Source organism: Ammospiza nelsoni, chromosome 6 (genome assembly GCF_027579445.1).
Source record: "Ammospiza nelsoni isolate bAmmNel1 chromosome 6, bAmmNel1.pri, whole genome shotgun sequence".
In the NCBI taxonomy this organism is placed as follows: domain Eukaryota; kingdom Metazoa; phylum Chordata; class Aves; order Passeriformes; family Passerellidae; genus Ammospiza; species Ammospiza nelsoni.
The window spans coordinates 48,232,384-48,249,553 of NC_080638.1; the positions used below are offsets into that span (position 1 = coordinate 48,232,384).

Sequence of the window (17,170 nt, forward strand, 5' to 3'; positions counted from 1 at the left end):
ATCATATTACTGATACTGTATTTACTGAACAATGACCAAACCCTAAACGATGTTATCTGTGGGCAAAAACATGGTTTAAACAGAACTAATTCAACAGTTTCCCTGACAAATGCATTGTTATGTAATTGCCTGCATGGTCTGTGCTGCACAAGACACACAAATTGTAAAGGACACAATCAAAACCTTAGCAAGGTGTAGTAGAATTTAGATGTAAATAAATATTCTTGAACAGAGTGACTCAGAGAAGCCCACGGGGTCAAAGTACCTCACATACTACCAATCTCTTGTTCTCTTCTGAGTCAACACACCAATTATAGACACTCACTGGAGCCCAGAGTCTCCTACTTCCAGAAGTCTCTAGGAGCCTTACAAAGAAGTTTAACAGTCTGAGGCTCAACAGTGAAATAAGAGCCTGAAGGTCTCAGCAGGTGCTGAGTTCCTCGTGCATGTTCTCCCACAATGTCTCACACTATCAGACTGATTGTTTTAGGAATCTGGTTCTGGCATGGTCTCTGCAGGCTTTGAAACTGGCAGAAGGAGAAGTTTTTTACAGAGAGTTACAGAGATGTTGCAGAAGTGTTTTTTTGTTGGGATTTTTGTTTTTAAAAGTATATATGGGAACATTAATTTTTTTGTCTCTGACCTTTTCAATAGATGATGACAGCTTGTAGAGAATTACTTTCTCTAGATGCTACAGGGGCAAACAGAAGCAGCTAAAGATGAGTTCACCAGAACTGCACACCGTGAGTACTGGCCTATTCCAGTCAGTGCAGTCATCAAGACAAACAGATTTTAAGTGGCAGCACAAGAGATACGTGATTATAACTGAACTGACTTAGCACATACTTTCCTCACTATTGCCAGGGTCCAAGCACCTCTGGAAACAGCTCCACTGTACAGCATTGCTCATAAGCCTTTGGGAGGTCACACTGTTGTAATGCATGAATAATTCAGACAGATCCACAAACACAGCCATAGCTGCAGGTGTAGGATTAAGGTCCTTTTGATTAATGCTATAGGCTGTCTGCATTAGTTGTGAAGCAGTCCTTCATTTCCAGCATCATCAAGTGGTATTTGTAATAACCCTGGTTGTTGTTCATGCTGTTTTCTGTTGGGAGTTTCAGTAGTGTTTAGTGGATAGGATTCCTTTGTCTCAGTACTCAGATGGCCTAAACACGTTAGGCAAGAGTCTCTCATCTTGACGAAATTGTGGTAAGTGCTTTCACTGGAAAAACAGTACAATACTGGGTCAGCAACACAGTTAAAAGTGGTTAACAGGAGAGAAATATGGTAAACATTGAATATTTTCTCAGCAAATGAGCAGCTGTTCTCCAACAAGCTACGAACTACAAGTAGGATGTGGTATGGTCCAAAGCAGACTAAAAATATGAAAACAGTGCTTGATACCAGTCTTTTAATTTGGATTTTCTTCTTCTTTTGGGTGCCAGGACTCTTGTGGACAACTCGTAGAATCCCACAGTAGGAGAAGGCCAGCAGAAACAAGGGGAAAAGGAAGCCAGCAGAGAAGCGGTAGTAATTGACATTGTGCTCCCATTTCTTGATGGGGTAATGCTCAAAGCACACCAGGTGGCTCTCAGCATCCATGCTGATCTCTCCATGTGTGAAGACAAAGCTGCACGTGATGATTTCTTTGGCCCAGATGACGCTGCTGACGATGGCAGCAGCCCTCATGGTGCGGAAGCGCTGGAAGCGGAAGGGGTGCACCACGGCCAGGTAGCGGTCGATGGAGATGCAGCACAGGAAGCCCACGCTGATGTAGATGTTCTCGTACAGGATGATGCCACACACCTTGCACAGCAGCTCATCGTAGGTCCAGTTGTCATGCTGTAAAGCATACTGAAGCCAAAAAGGCAAAGAAAATATGTACAGCAGGTCTGCTATAGTCAAATTGCAAAGGTAGACACCTAATTCATTTTTAGCCTTGATCTGTAAATAGCCATAGTACAGGGACAGGCAGTTTGCTGGCAAGCCTAATACGAACACAAATATGTACACCACAGGGGATAATGTCTCATGGATTTCGTGATTAATATTGCACTTCTCAGTCACATTCTCTGTGAAATTCACCATCTTCTACTTCTCCCTCTGTATCACTCATCAGGGTCCTGAATGTAAGACTTAATTACATTCAGTTTTCATGTAGAGTTTATTTCTTCCAAAAACCTTTAGGCTGAAGTGACAACTTGCTGCAGGATGTTAATAACCTGAAGATAAAACACAAGGAAATCTTTAGAAGGGATACAATTGTTAAATACATAGTACATTTTTCAGAAAGCTGCCTTTTCCTACCTCTAAATCTTTGATAAAGACAAAGCCTGTTTGGGAAATCAAGATTCACATAACTCCTAGTACATAACAGAAAAGTGCCAGAAAATTATGTGATTCAGAATCACAAAGCAAGTTACAAATATTTATTGTTTTATCTTTGGAGGTAACTAAAATGTGAAGAAATATCATCCCTGGTTTACAGATGGGGCAGAAAAGCATTAGTCAGATTTGACTGTGATGGAAAAGGTGTCTCTGGTAAACCAGAAATCCACAGACTTCCTCAGAGGATGTAGGGTGCACAAAACTCTTGATTATTAATTTCCATTTCTTAAATTTCCCTTTACATACAAGATACCTTGTAATATGCAGTTCAATTCAGCAGGATGAAAAAAAAGGGAATTTTTAGCACTTTCTCTTACAGTTACTTGTAAAAACAATCCTGAAAGCAAGCTGTCTTCCTCTGTTGGAAGGACATGGTGAAACTCTGGTAACAGGGCATCTTCATAGTCTCACTTCTAGAGGATATGCTATTAAATATTCCTTATTTGCCATCAACTCCAAAACCCACACACTTATGACTGATTCATTTGTAGCTTTCCTTTCATCTTCACTGAATATGAATGTAATTGTTTTCACCTGAAGAATCTGGCATAATCCAAAGACGTACCCACAGAAGCCATTGCTATGCTTTGCTGTACTATACTGAACTATACTATAACAACTTCATGCACCAAAACCACTGCTGACAGTGGATTTGCGCTCAGTTCTACGAGGTCAAGCCTGGACCAGCTCTCAGTGATGAAACCCTCAACTGAACAATGAAATGCCCCACCCAGCATTTGATCACCTCATGGTATACTCACACAGGCACAGATGCTCAGCACTGGAGAACAGTAGAGCAAACTGTGCCTGATCTGACGGGAATGAGTTTTACCTGGTGGTGCAGAACAGCTAGACTGTATTTCTTTCAATCTCTCCTCAGAAGATTCAGGGATGTTGGGTATATGTTTGTAAGGTTAACAATGTGTACTCTTGTGTACTCCTTTCACAGCTTCAGGTACTATGGATTCAAAAGAAGCACTAGCTAAAGACAAGGCCTTGCTGCTTTTTCCTGTTTGCTATGCTAATTTGCATTTCTGTTGTCATCTTCTGTCCCATCTAGGAACATAAAATTTCTTCCAAGGCAATGCTTACAAAAATATGACCACTCTACAGTAAAATTACTGTCAGCTTTAGCATTTGAGGATGTTACTGTCAAATAATTTTTTTAATACATACAGGTTTTCTTTAAAATAGTGATAGATAGGCTTTACTCCTGTGGAAACTGAAAAAAAAAAATTTGCTTTAAGCCAGAAAATAATTGCCTGGCTGAAATAAGTGATCAAACCTGCAAAGAATTTCATTTTTTAGCTTCAACCAGCATAGTTCCACAGAATTCATGGCAAACACACAGAGATAAGAATTGGGATGTGGTTTTCATCCCTTTACATTTAATATCCAACAGAGGAACATCAGCCTCTGTTGATGTGTGGGGAAATGCTGTGAGGGGACCCAGGCACAGGTACCTGTGCTTCAGCTTGAAGTTTGCTCCAGGAGATTGCCATAACCTCCATTCTGGAATAAACATGACAATGTTAGCAGTGCTGACATGTACAGCAGAAATCAATCACTAAAGTTAAGTACAAATTTCCCCAAACACTGATACCTAGGGCCCGTTAGCTCCCCCGTAACACTACGCAGTTTCTCCAAGGGTTCATAGCCACCACATATCTCTTCCATCTGCAGACAAGGGCAGTGCACAGAATCTTTGCTGAGACAGATTTGATAACCTTCTTACCCCAACCCACCTTTTCAATCCAGAGCTCCAGGCCTGAGTTTGTATTTCATAGCATTTCTGTATAATGATTTGGTGACTTTTACATGTAAGGGTTTGCCTGCACAGGATTATTGGCACACCTTAGTTATTGTCTAAAATACCTAAAATCTGAGACCTATCATCATATCTACCAGCACAGTGCCCAGCCAGTGTCCAGCTCCTGTCAATAGGGCCAAATAGTAATTTAAAAGCTGCTGACAGTTTTGAAAATTCAGAACTGTCTTTATATGTCTAGCACTGAGTTTCATTCAGTGTTACCCAGTGAGTCATTATGGATCACAGTATCAGGAAAAGCAGATGTACTCTACAGCTGCAGTGTTTTTTGAAAATGTTTATTTTACTCTAAGAACTCTAAATGTTTTTATCAAATTGTGTTTTCGTAGAGAGAATATAATTCTCTGTAATAAGTAAAATAATTTCTGCTTAGTTTAAGAGTCTTGCCAGAATGCAGAATGTGAAGGAGGCAGCAAAAGCCTTATTGATACAATATTATGGTAATATAATATACATTTATGATTACAGCAACATTTCCTGCTCCTGGAGGAAATGCTGGATTGGGGTGTTCAAAGGGGCAGGAAGAGAAGGTTGGCTGTAACAAATCTCTTTGCCTTGTACTATCAATCCCTCCCCAGTTTCCAAGATGGGGATGAAAAAGAAAGATCCAGATTCTTGTTCAATAGCTGTTCTGGTCAGTGGCAACAGTGAGGCAGGAAATCCTTCCCTTGTTTCAGCCTCCTCAGTGTGTGGGCTCTGGGCTGCCTTTGTACCCTTTGACCACTCATGCCTGGCTAAGGACAGACTCAGCAGCCAAGTGGAAATACAGAGGCAGTTCAACTTTTCCCCAGCACCAGGCACACCAAATATAGCTCTGCACCAGCCAGGGAGTGAAACTGTAGGATTTTCTCAACAAACCTGGTATCAAAGGAATGCACCAGCAGGTTTAAACAAATGGGTGTGCAAGAGCCCACTCTGTCATTAAGATGATGTGACACAATACTTTACAAGCTGTCTGAAAAAGTGGAACATGAAGGAAAGGTGATGCAGGGTATAGAAGAGAAAAGACAAATAGGTCTCTCATTACTTATTGGCCACTTCTGTAAAGAGGGAAGTGAAAAATTTAAAAAGTTGCTCTATGAAAAACATCTGGGGTGCAGACAATCATTAAGCTGAAAGCAGTTATGAACAGGAACACACAGGCATTTCTTTTAGACAGCTCTAATACAGACATAGTGCAGCTGTGTGACTTTTTTTTAATCATAGTTTATGTAACACCTTCAGTATCACGAGTCTGCAGTCATTTCCAGGCAATATTTCTCTCTTCTATATGCCCACATCTTTTAGATGATACCCATCTAAGCCTAAGTCTTGGCAGTAAATTAGAAGACTCTCTCCATCTACATGAGCTCCAAACAATTCTCTTGTTCCTAGATTAGAAACAGAGCCAAGAGCTTCAGAAAGCCTCACTTTTTCATGGTTTAAACAAGCCAACTTTATTACTCACTGGAGAGTTCAACAACAGTTCCTTTCTTTCCCAACTCCTGTGTGCCTTAGCTGCTAACAAACACATGACTTGCCCCTGCACCATGAACCATGGGGCAGCTCAGTGCAAAGTGCTGCCTGCTGGCAGTGGCACAGGAACAGCCAGAGCCACAGGCAGCAGCAGCCTCTTCACCTTGGACCAAGTGGTAGCATGGAGCCCAGGTGGGTCCTTTCAGTTTCAGTGAACACTGCTACAATTTTCATTGTAAGAAATCTGTCTGCAACTAGGCCTACATATTTTTGGCAGAGACAAATGGGACTGAACCAAAGAATTTTCTTGCTGGAATTTGCAACCATTGTGCACCCAGCTTGTCTCATCCACAAAGCACCCACTTCCATTAACAGGGAGTGTAGCATTCTTATGTGCCTGCATGATCTCTTGCTATTTAATCTGTCCTTGCACCTGTCATACAGTGCAGACAGGCCTGAGACACTTGGATGTCATTGCAGGACTTCAACTGTCCTGCAAATCTTGGAATCAGAAACATGGGATGGTTTCAGTTTAGCGTTTGGTTCAGGTCATTATCTACACAAACACCAGCCTTAAAATTCACATGCTAAGCTTCCTTCAACACTTGCAGGTTTGTAAGGTTGTTTGATCCTGTTTCACAAAGCCTGGAAGCACAAGGTCAGACAAGAAGGCAGGGAAGCAATGAGCAGCAGAAGAGACAAGGGACTGGCCAAACAACATAAAATAGGAAGGAAAGGCATAATACCCTTAGAGCAAGTTTGAGGGAAAAAAAAAGGAGAGGAAAGCAGAAATTTGGGTGCACCACCAAGAATGAAGAAAGAGCACAATGATATATGGGTTTAATCAGAGGAATTATGGTGTAAAAGATGCATCTGTTGGAGCACAGAAACAAGACAAGAGGGGTGGAGCACTTCTCCTACGAGGAAAGGATCAGAAATTTGGAGTAGTTCAGCCTGGAGAAGAGAAGGCTCTGGAAAAACCTTGTTGCAGCCTTTCAGTACCTAAAGGAGACTTACAAGAAACACGGGGACAGACTTCTTAATCAGGACTTGTAGCAACAGGACAAGGGGCAACGGTTCTAAACTACAAGAGGGTAGAGTCAGACAACATACAAGGATAAATATTTTTATGATGAGGGTGATAAAACATTAGCCCAGGTTGCCCAGAGAAGTGATGGATGCCCCAACCCTGGAAACATTCAGGGTCAGGTTTGATGGGGCTCTGAGTAACCTGGCCTAGTTGAAGAGGCCCCTGCTCATTGCAGGGCTAGAGGGCCTCTAAAGGCCCCTTCCAAACCAGACCATTCTGATTCTAGAAGGATATCAAGTAGAAAGACCCATTAAAGGCAATGAAAGATATTTCTATTAACACAAAATAAGTAAAGGAAAAGAAAGACAAATACATATGAAGCATAAACACACATATATATATTTGTTTTTATAATACAGAATTTAGATAATATAATATATAATAATAATAATATAATATATAATAATAGTATCTATAGTATACTATATGTATAACATATTGTATATATTATATATTATATATTACATATTATATATGTTATATATATTTTATATATAATATATATAAGATATAATTTATATGTTTATATGCTATATGAGTGTATTTATATTTATATAAAGATAGCTGAAATATTTACTGTTGAGTTTTATTCCAGTCTTTGGAAACAGAATTGTTAACCAGCATCTAACAAAATTATTTTTAACAATAGGATGGGGGCATAGAGGAGAATGGACCAGCAAAGGCTAACAGATATTTTAAAAAACTATGTGCACTCCAGGGAATTTAGTTACAGCAATTTGTGAATTATTGCTGATAATGTTTCAGAAATTATGACAAACTAGGGTAAAACAGACATAACCCAATGTTTTGTGAAAAAGAGGAATCAAGTTGAGCTTCTAAACTAAAGTAATTTACATCTATGCAAAATCCATTCGTGTTTGTTACTTGCAAGTGGATTTTTCTAATGCAAACCTCTGACTATAATAATTATTACTGTGTATATCTGTTTCTGGTGAAGGGAACTATAAAAGTGTTCTGTAAATTACAAATTACTTTTGTCATTATCAGATGACTGGTCTTATAAACCTATTATCAAAGAAGGAAGTCGGCAACATTTTTTTCAGAAGTCACATAAACAAAGACTAATTAGTCATCAATGTCCAATTTTTCCTAACACAGACATGCAATTTTTTACAGTCTTGAGTAAATCATTCCATTTGCACCATCTTTTGATATTTTGAGAATTCCATATTCTGTTTCTATACCTTTCCATTTCAGGTTTTTATGACTTTAGACTTTTATGCCTGCACTTTTAAAGGACAACTTGAGAAGAAGGGCAAGGGAGGCAGGTGGGATAATTAGCACAGTTAGTCCAATATCATAGAATCACAGAATGGTTTGGGGTGGAAGGGACCTTAAAAGTCATCTAGTTCCAACCATGGGCAGGAACAGCTTCCACTAGACCAGGTTGCTCAAAGCCCCATCCAGCCTGGCCTTTAACACTTAGGGATGGGGCATCCACACCTTCTCTGGGAAACCTCTTTCAGTGCCTCAACACCTCACAGTAAAGAATTTCTTCTTCCTACTATCTAATCTAAACCTACTCTCTCTTACTTTGAAGCCATTCTCTCTGGTCTTATCACCACATGCCCTTGTAAAATGTCTTCCATCATCTTTCTTCTGGGCTCCCTCCAGGTACTGCAAGGCAGCAATTAGGTCACCCTGGAGCCCCCTCTTCTCCAGGCTGGAAAATCCCAATTCTCTCAGCCTTTCCTCACAGGACAGGTGCCCCATCCCTCTGATCATCTGGGAGACCCTCCTCTGGACTTGTTCCAATAGGTCCATGTCCTTCCTGTGCTGGGACCCCAGAGCTGGATGCAGCACTCCAGGTAGGATCTCAGCAGGGCACATGCTTGGCTCTCTGGGCTCCAAGTGTTCCTGTCCAGCCTCTCACCCACCAGCACCCCCAGGTCCTTCCCAGCAGAGCTGCTCTGATCTGTTCATCCCCAGCCTGTGTTGATACCAGGGGTTGCCCCAGCCCCAGTGCAGCACCTTGCACTTGGTCTTGTTAAACCTCATGAGATCCCCATGCACTCACTTCTTGAGCTTGTCCAGGTCCCTCTGGATGGCTTTCCACCCTTTAAGTGCATCACTCCTCTCTTTGGTGTCATCTACAAATCTGCTGAGGCTGCACTCAATCCCTTCATCTATGTCATTAATGAAAATGCTAAATAAAACTGGTCCCAGTCTGGATCCCTGAGGGACACCACTTATCACTGAGGTCCTTTAGGACTGAGCCATTGACCATGACCCTCTGCACACAATTACTTATGCACCCAACAGTCCACCCATCAAATCCATCTCTCTCCAATTTAAAGAGAAGGGTGTTGTGGGGAACCATGTCAAAGGCTCTACAGAAGTCCAGATAAATGACATCTGTGACCCTTCCCTTACCCTCTAATGCAGTCACCCCATCCTAGAAGGCCATAGGCTGTGAGGCAGGACTTGCCCTCGGTAAAGCTCTGCTGGCTGTCCCAAATCACCTCCTGTCCCTGATGTGCCTTAGCAGAGTGTCTGTTCTGTGATCCTCCTCAGGAGGGTCTGTCCTGTGATCCTCCCCAGACACAGAGGTGATGCTAACAGCTGGGTAGTACCCAGGGTCTGCCATTCTATTCTTTTAAAAGATGGGTACAATGTTTCTGTTTTTCCAGTCACCTGGGAGTTCTGACTGCCATGACTTCTCAAGTATCATGGACAGTAGCTTGGCAAATACATCTGCCTGTTCCCTCGGACTACTCACTATCTCACACTACTACTTATTTTTTATCTAGGATTAGGGTCTTTTTACCTCATGTGAGGTCTGAACAACTGGTTGAGCACAAGAAAGTGCTGAAAAAAATTTTTTGGAAAATCCCTATTTATGGTAATAAGAAGTTCATGCAATGTGCAATTTCAGGCAAGCAGTCTAAGTAGTATCAGGGAGGTGAATCACAGCTGAAATTAGTCATGCTATAGCTGCCTCAAAGACTTAAAAAATGACCCTCATTTGCCCCCCACTTCCTGCTGTTAAAGATCAACCAAGTGGACAACATGACCCTCCAAGTATTTCACTGCTGAGTTACTATGACTAGATCCTACCCACAGGGCACATGTTGAAGCTTCGGGTATGACTTGCTCGAGTACAGAACAGTGGGTGGAGGAAAACACATCACACCACTTCCTGCAGACATCTTAAATCACTCTATTACTCAGAGAAAAAACTCCAGATCTTCCTTTCCCCTGAAATAAAATCTCAACCAGGTCAGTGTCCCTCTCCCCCACAATCCTCCTTGACACAAAAGCCAAAAAACCATCCTGCCTCTGTTGAAGAAGCAGCAGACAAGTAATAATCAGACATAGACAACAGAACTGCTCATAATTCCAAACTTGTACACTGATCCTCATTGAACAGAACAATGCAAGAAAAGCCAAGATTACACAGGTCTTGCTTATTAGAAGCCACAAAAGCCATGATCAATATACAAGATTACTAAGGAACAACGACTAGAACAACTGTTGTAGCCTAGGACTGAGATATAGGAACTTCACCCTTCTGAGTTAAATGAGCTCTGATTCATTTTACCATTTACAGCCTTGGGGAAAATCATCCTCTGATTCATTTTCCTAAACTGTATTATTGCCTCTTTTGATGCTGCAGCCTGCTCTGAAAACAGCACAGTGCTACATCAGGCAATGCCAGATATCTCGCACTGAAGTCAGTGACTTCAGGTTGAATTCATATCAGTATTTAATTAATATCTGCATTTCAATGACTTTTGCCTTTCTCGGATTGCCAGTGTGTCCCTGCAGCCTCAGGACTGCCACACAGCCCCTGTTTCAGAGAGGCTACCCAAAGGGAGCCATGGGAGTCACCCACAGCTTTCTCTGCTGCCTGACCATGGGCCATCCATCACATACCCTGGGCCATAGCACACTGCCAGCACCCCGTCCTGGGCAGAGCACCCCGTCCTGGGCAGTGCACCCCAACCTGGGCAGAGCACCCCATCCTGGGCAGAGCACCCCAACCTGGGCAGTGCACCCCATCCTGGGCAGTGCACACCAACCTGGGCAGTGCACCCCATCCTGGGCAGAGCACCCCAACCTGGGCAGAGCACCCCGTCCTGGGCAGAGCACCCCATCCTGGGCAGAGCACCCCATCCTGGGCAGTGCACACCAACCTGGGCAGTGCACACCAACCTGGGCAGAGCACCCCATCCTGGGCAGAGCACCCCATCCTGGGCAGTGCACCCCATCCTGGGCAGAGCACCCCAACCTGGGCAGAGCACCCCGTCCTGGGCAGAGCACCCCATCCTGGGCAGAGCACCCCATCCTGGGCAGTGCACCCCGTCCTGGGCAGAGCACCCCAACCTGGGCAGAGCACCCCGTCCTGGGCAGTGCACACCAAGTCTGAGTGAAGAACTGGCTCTCAGCCTCTACCTTGAGTGTATTGAGAACAATTTGCTCTCTGTACCCACATGCTCACCCAGAAAGGGAATGGAATGCCAGCAACATGCATGGCAGTCCCTTCTGTCAAGCCTCCCCAGCTTCACTCAAGGGAAAACTTGTTCAAAAACTGGCAAATTAGAGAATGAAGCAGGGACCAGATTATCTTTCTGCTTGCATCTTTTGTAATGCCACTCTGAACCCAAGGACCAGAACATCATACCCTCCAAACAAAACTATCTCATTAACTAAAAGTCATTTGGAAAGCAATCAAACACCCATCTATACAATTTTTTCTCTCTGTTTGCTGAAAATTCAATGGATAGCACTTATTGCACAGTGCTTCTGATAAGCTTGGGATATCCACAATCAATGCCTGACTAATAGCACTTGACAACCAGCAAAGGCTGTCTGATAGAAAAATTGCTAGGTCTAAGTGAAATGTGGTTGAAACTCTGGCATGTCTAAAGAGATTGAGCAGATCTCCCGTTTAAGGAGAATGTTAGCATTTTCATTATTTCATGCATCAGCAAATAATGATACATTCAATAAAGTAATCTCTTTTTAAAATGCCATTTTCTGCATATATGATTCAGTATATGATTCATTTTGTGCTGCAAAAGTTTTAACACATGGTAAAATTAAAAGCTGCTTACAATATTTGAAGACTTTTCCCTTCCACTCCTCATTTTTCTTTGACTTAATTATTTTTCCTCCATTTGGATTTATCTTAATAAAAGAGAATAAATTCATCATGGGATAGGAGCCTGTTCAACTGAAGCACCTAACACTGTGTGCACTGTTGCCATCTAAAAAACTAAAATCATTCTTTTGTACCTTTGTACTGTTTGTGTTTCCAGTTTACACTGATCACCACTGTGCACTTCAGACGTGTTTCTGTTCTAGATCCAATTCTTCCTAGTCTAGCACACCATCCGCCCTTCCACGCACTTCTGTTTAGCTCAGCTCATTTCCTTTTGGGCTCAATTGAGTCTTTTTGGCTCTTGTATTGTATTTCTGTATTTCTTCCTTGGATACAGAATTGGAGGGGTGGTGTGTGGGGTGCATTATGCATATGTATTTGTGCATGTCTTCAAATAGTCCCCATCTAGTTGGTAGAAACATAACTCTACTAAACTATCCCTTATTGCTATCTTTAATTAAATTTCTTCTCTTTTTTTCAGTTTCCCTTCTGGAGGTTAACCAAGTTTCCTGCAGAACTGAGTCAATATGCACATGGAAGACATGTTCCTCCATTGTTATTTCTCAGTGTTCTCACGAGAAGCAGTGTGCCCTGCAGAAGGTTTTCCTTGTTGCTGTTCTTGCTCCCTATATGACTATTGTCCTTTTTTTTTTTTCCCACTTAAGGGTACAGGACTCCAGCAACCTAGTTCCCAGTGGATTATTTAAATAAAGTGCTGGCATCTGTATCTGCAAGTTTGCTTACATTACTGTTTCCTGATTTTCCATTTCTGGATAAAAGAGGTTCAACACGAAAACTGAGAAAAATAGTTGGAGAGGCATGAACTCATAGAAATGCAACCCACCCCCACCCCTTCTTTAATAGTATCAAAGAAGCAATTCACAGCAAAAGCAACACCCTTGCTGTAAACCACTCACACTTCCAAACATGCTTCTGACCAGAGAAAAGGGAGAGAATCAAGTGCTTGTTACAGGGGAGCTCTGATGAGCTCATGAGGAGATGGAAAAGCTGGCACAGGAGATGTGAGATTCCAAATTGAGAGCTGTTCAGAAATCCAGGTCCTGCTTTGGGGTGGAGGTGTAAAACCAGATCTGAAATTTGGACATAGTTTTAAATTCCAAATAATAATATTCTGACATGATAGTCTCAGGGATTTTAGTTTAAGCCTCTTGTAAGTTTAAAAGACAATTGCTATTTTAAAAGCTATGTCTGAACAGTTCTTAAACATGGAGCATAAACCAGATAGACCCTCTAATTAGATGTGAGTAGACACTAAATCATTATCCATCACAGAGAAAAAGCTCTCCTTCCTTGGCAGAAGGAAGATGAAATGTTTCCAGATATAAAATGAAAACATTCTAATGGTTACTAAAATACTGAGTTAAAAGAAAGCCAAACCAAGAGATCTTGGAAATATTTCCATTCTTCCCTACTGATACTTCAGCATTTTATTCAGGTGTCATTAAAGTGACTGAACTTTGACAGTTCAATTACATTTGCTTTTGTAATTAATCCGTTATTTATCTCCCTCTGTTGGCAACTCAACCTCTCTTCAAGGCTTTGTGTCTTTACTGCTGGCCCATAGGACACAAGAAGAGAAAGGAAGCTTGAAGCCTTGCTGACTAAAGCAACAATGTTCAGAAAGGAAAGGCCAGGCTCATCCCAGCAGCAATAGCTGCCTGTAGCAATACCTAAATGGAGAATGTCAGGAGGACAGCTCCTGTGGAGCAGCAGGAACAGCAGCAGAGTGCCCTCTCTGTTACAGGTAGGTCACATCAGTTTTGCATTTCTATTTGATTCTGGCATGGTGACAGATCTGAGCCTAAGCAATCCCAGATCAAACTCCAAGACAACCCAGCTAGAAAGAAGTTTGTTGCCACAGAAACAATTTCTGGCAAGAGTGCTCCATGGAGAGGAACAGAGCATATACTTCCAGGTGTTTCTCACTCTGCCTCTAACAGGGTTTTAAGCCTATTGTCTACTCTTTTTCTCTTTTTCAGAAAAATTAGCTACAGCTTCCAAAGTGCCTAAAAAGCTCTTGTTTCCCTACCCTAATAACAGAGTTCAGAATGTGTTTCTAGTGGAGGAAAAGTGTTACAGTGGATGTATCCCTTAGAGAATAAACTGCAATGTTTTTCTTAGCAGCTGCTGCTGTTGCTTACTAATACCTTTAGTTAAAATTATTGGTAAGTTTCTTCTAAACATTAAAGCTGTTCTGTGTCTTTTCAAAAACAATTGCCACCAGCTGTCAGGGTCAGCAGCTCTGCAAATGCTTCAGCTGGCAGAATAATTCATAACAAGCAATAAAAGCACTCTGAATAAGCTTTATAGGAAAACCAAACATATTAGAGGAGACAAACAGCTAGTTATAAGGTAATGAGCCTCACAAGGCTGCCATGTCTGGAGCTCTCTTTCCACAGTTCTTCCCTTACAAATAATTACCAAGTTGTGCAAATGTCCTCATGAGGGGACATAACTTTCCTTAGTTACCACCACGCTGACACAATACAGCCATCAGCAGTGAAGCCCCAGGGCACCGTGAATGCACCCTCAGGTCAGGATAGAAAAACTGGAAGGGAAAAAATTTTCTTCTCCATGCACTGTTCACTGGGATGCCACAATAACTCACATTTAGAGCATTAGCTGGTTAATCTGAGTGACACCATCCACAAGGCTGGATAGGGGAGGAGAATTTACTTGAATGCCCCCACCCTTGAACACCTGGCTCTGAGCAACTGTGCTCAGCCACAGGAAGAGGCTTCCTGTCTGTCTGACCTCACCAGCAGCCTCAAGCTCCCCCTAATCAATGACATCTAGTGCAATGACACCTGTGTACCCTAGCTCTGCAGACTCACTTCTGTCCCTTCTCTTCCCTTTCCCCATATCCCACTTCTCTCTTTTCCTGCTGCTATAAGATTGCTTCCAATCCTCAGATCCAGAGCCAAGGGAGCCAATTTTTGTCCACCAACCACAAAGTGAAATAAATACCTCTCACTGAAGGTGTCAAGTGAAACAAGTTTTTTAATGAGATATTGGAACGACCAAATCTTTCTTCATTTAAAACAGTGATAATCAAATCACAATGCTGTGATGTAGACATTTTCACCTCTGCTCTCACAGAACAACATACTTGTCTGATCCTATAAACCCAACATTTTCTTATGGTATTCTTCCTAGACCCTGTAAAGACTTTAAAATTTGGGCATGTACTTTCCATGTTATCACCTTATCTACAGCTGTGTAGCACTGAATGTTAAACAAACTGGAAACAGCATTCTTCTGCCTCTTCACTCATGTAACAGAAAGGCTTTATAGGAGCATGAGCAGGAGCAGCCTGATATGGGGGAACAACAACAGAACAGCAGCAGCAAGATGGGGAGGCAGAAAGGATAGGGGAGAAAATTTTGTTTCCTCAAAGAAGAAATGAAAGAATGGATGTTAAATACACAGGACTGACTACCTTTTACTGGTCTCTTGATTAAAAAAAACTTCAAAGAAGAAGTGGTTAGACACACTGCTCTTCTGGGACCAGTGTGAATGCAGGGTGCTAATGTGGAAAAAGTCACAGTGGGTACTGACTAACAGACTGCTCAGAAAGTCCCATAATGCTCACAGTGACACTGTCACATCTTGTGAGCCAACGTGTAGCCATTTTTGCTTACTTTACGGTTAAGTTCCCTTATATTTTTATTAATAAATATCTGTATGTGTTTTGAACAGAACAGGACAAGCTGTTATATTCTTCTAAACTCTCTATTTCTCAGCTTTCCCCCCCATGCAACACACAAAGAAGAAAGCATCACTCAGTGAATTGCTTTACTTGTTTCTTTACAAAGACTGACAAGAACAGGAAACACGTTCTCATAACAAGGACAAGCTACAGTCATGAACAAAAGTTTTTTATCCTCTTGAAAAAAAAAAGATTAATTTCTCACCTGATGGATTTCACTTCTCTAAACAAGCCCTCACATTTCAGGTTTTCCAAGCCAGATTCTGAACAACAGGAAGAAAAGTGGCTTGGTGTTTGGAAAATATAGTAATGATATACATTTGAGTTACAAAGACAAAACTATATAGGTGTACACAGAGCACCCACACATCAAGGTATGTGGTTTAGCAGTTTCATGTTGGGTGTAATTTTGGCTTGTGTTCTCAGGGGAAAAGTCACTTACTTGTCCTTCAAAATATCTTGTATCTATTCCACTTACACAGTACTAGTAAGTGCTCTGAAAATTACTCCAGGAACTTATCTACATGCTACTGCTCTGATTACTTTCTACAAACAACAAACAGTTTCTCAGTTTATCTTAACAATTTCCTTTCATCAATACAACTTGAACATTCAGCTCTCCTTGTATCTAATTAGAACTCAAGAAAGAATTTTACTCAAAATTCTTGTTAGTAGGAACTTTGCCAAGGAAATTAATTTTGAAGTTGTGAATTTTTTTGGACACATTGCTTTGATTGAGTCCTTGGAGCACCTTGTTGTTTTGTTTTAACAACTCAGCTAGAAAACTCTCACCACCTCTCCAGGGGTGAGACCTGCTCAGTGATGGAAAATTAACTTGCTTTCAAGAATGAATACATAAAAATGAAACTCACCTGTTAGCAGAGTTTATGCAAAGAGGTTTTGCCTGCAATGTGAAGACCACAAAACTTCCCTTCTCCTCAGTCCTGCTCAGCCTGCTGGTGAAGCTTGTCCTCCTCCCAGCTGTGAGCAAGCCTGTCTGTGAAGCAGCGCAGGAAAGGAGGAGGAGATTGTTTCAGCTCCTGTGCTCTTTGTGGTTCATCTGTGAAGGAGTCAGCCCAGCCCAGCCCTGCCCTCTCCTCCCTCACCCCCTCATTCATGAGACAGAGATGAGAGTGCCAAAAGCAGGCACTGAACACAGAGATTGCAAAGTATGAGTGGTGTTCCCAGCTGTTCCCCCAGCACACACTGGCCAGCAGAGAGCTGCACTGTGATCACTGCAGCTGGTGCAGAGGCCAAATCCAGCTGCTCCCAGCTTATCTAAACATACCCAGATGTTGCCTCATGCAGGGTATTGAAAAGTATACAGTGTTAGTATTGTTATTAGTATCATTTACAGGAACTTGTTTCTAGGGCTCGAGGAGATCAGTCCATTACATCCAAACACAGCAGAAGGTGATTACTGCACAAGGAAGTACCTCCTCTCACTGTGAAAGAGCAAGGGCTGTGAGGGGGGGCAGTGCCTTCCTCTCTTGTCTATACAGCCAGACAGACCACAGAGGCATAAACAGACTGAAGAGCTTGCCCAAGGTC

General features: G+C 42.0%; 1 protein-coding gene across 1 annotated transcript; it reads right to left on the reverse strand.

The window, feature by feature from the left end:
- Positions 1 to 922: 922 nt before the first annotated feature.
- On the reverse strand, positions 923 to 16,611 carry GPR68 (G protein-coupled receptor 68). Its single transcript, XM_059474173.1, has 2 exons — positions 16,492 to 16,611; positions 923 to 2,225 (listed from the first exon to the last, which is right to left on the reverse strand). Exon 2 carries the CDS (start codon positions 2,089 to 2,091, stop codon positions 1,030 to 1,032), a length of 1,062 nt encoding a protein of 353 aa, XP_059330156.1. The 5' UTR covers positions 2,092 to 2,225; positions 16,492 to 16,611; the 3' UTR covers positions 923 to 1,029.
- Positions 16,612 to 17,170: the final 559 nt, after the last annotated feature.

What these genes read in the sequence shown, in the direction of transcription:
- GPR68 (XM_059474173.1), bottom strand. Translation starts at nt 2,091, where the DNA reads ATGGTGAATTTCACAGAGAATGTGACTGAGAAGTGCAATATTAATCAC.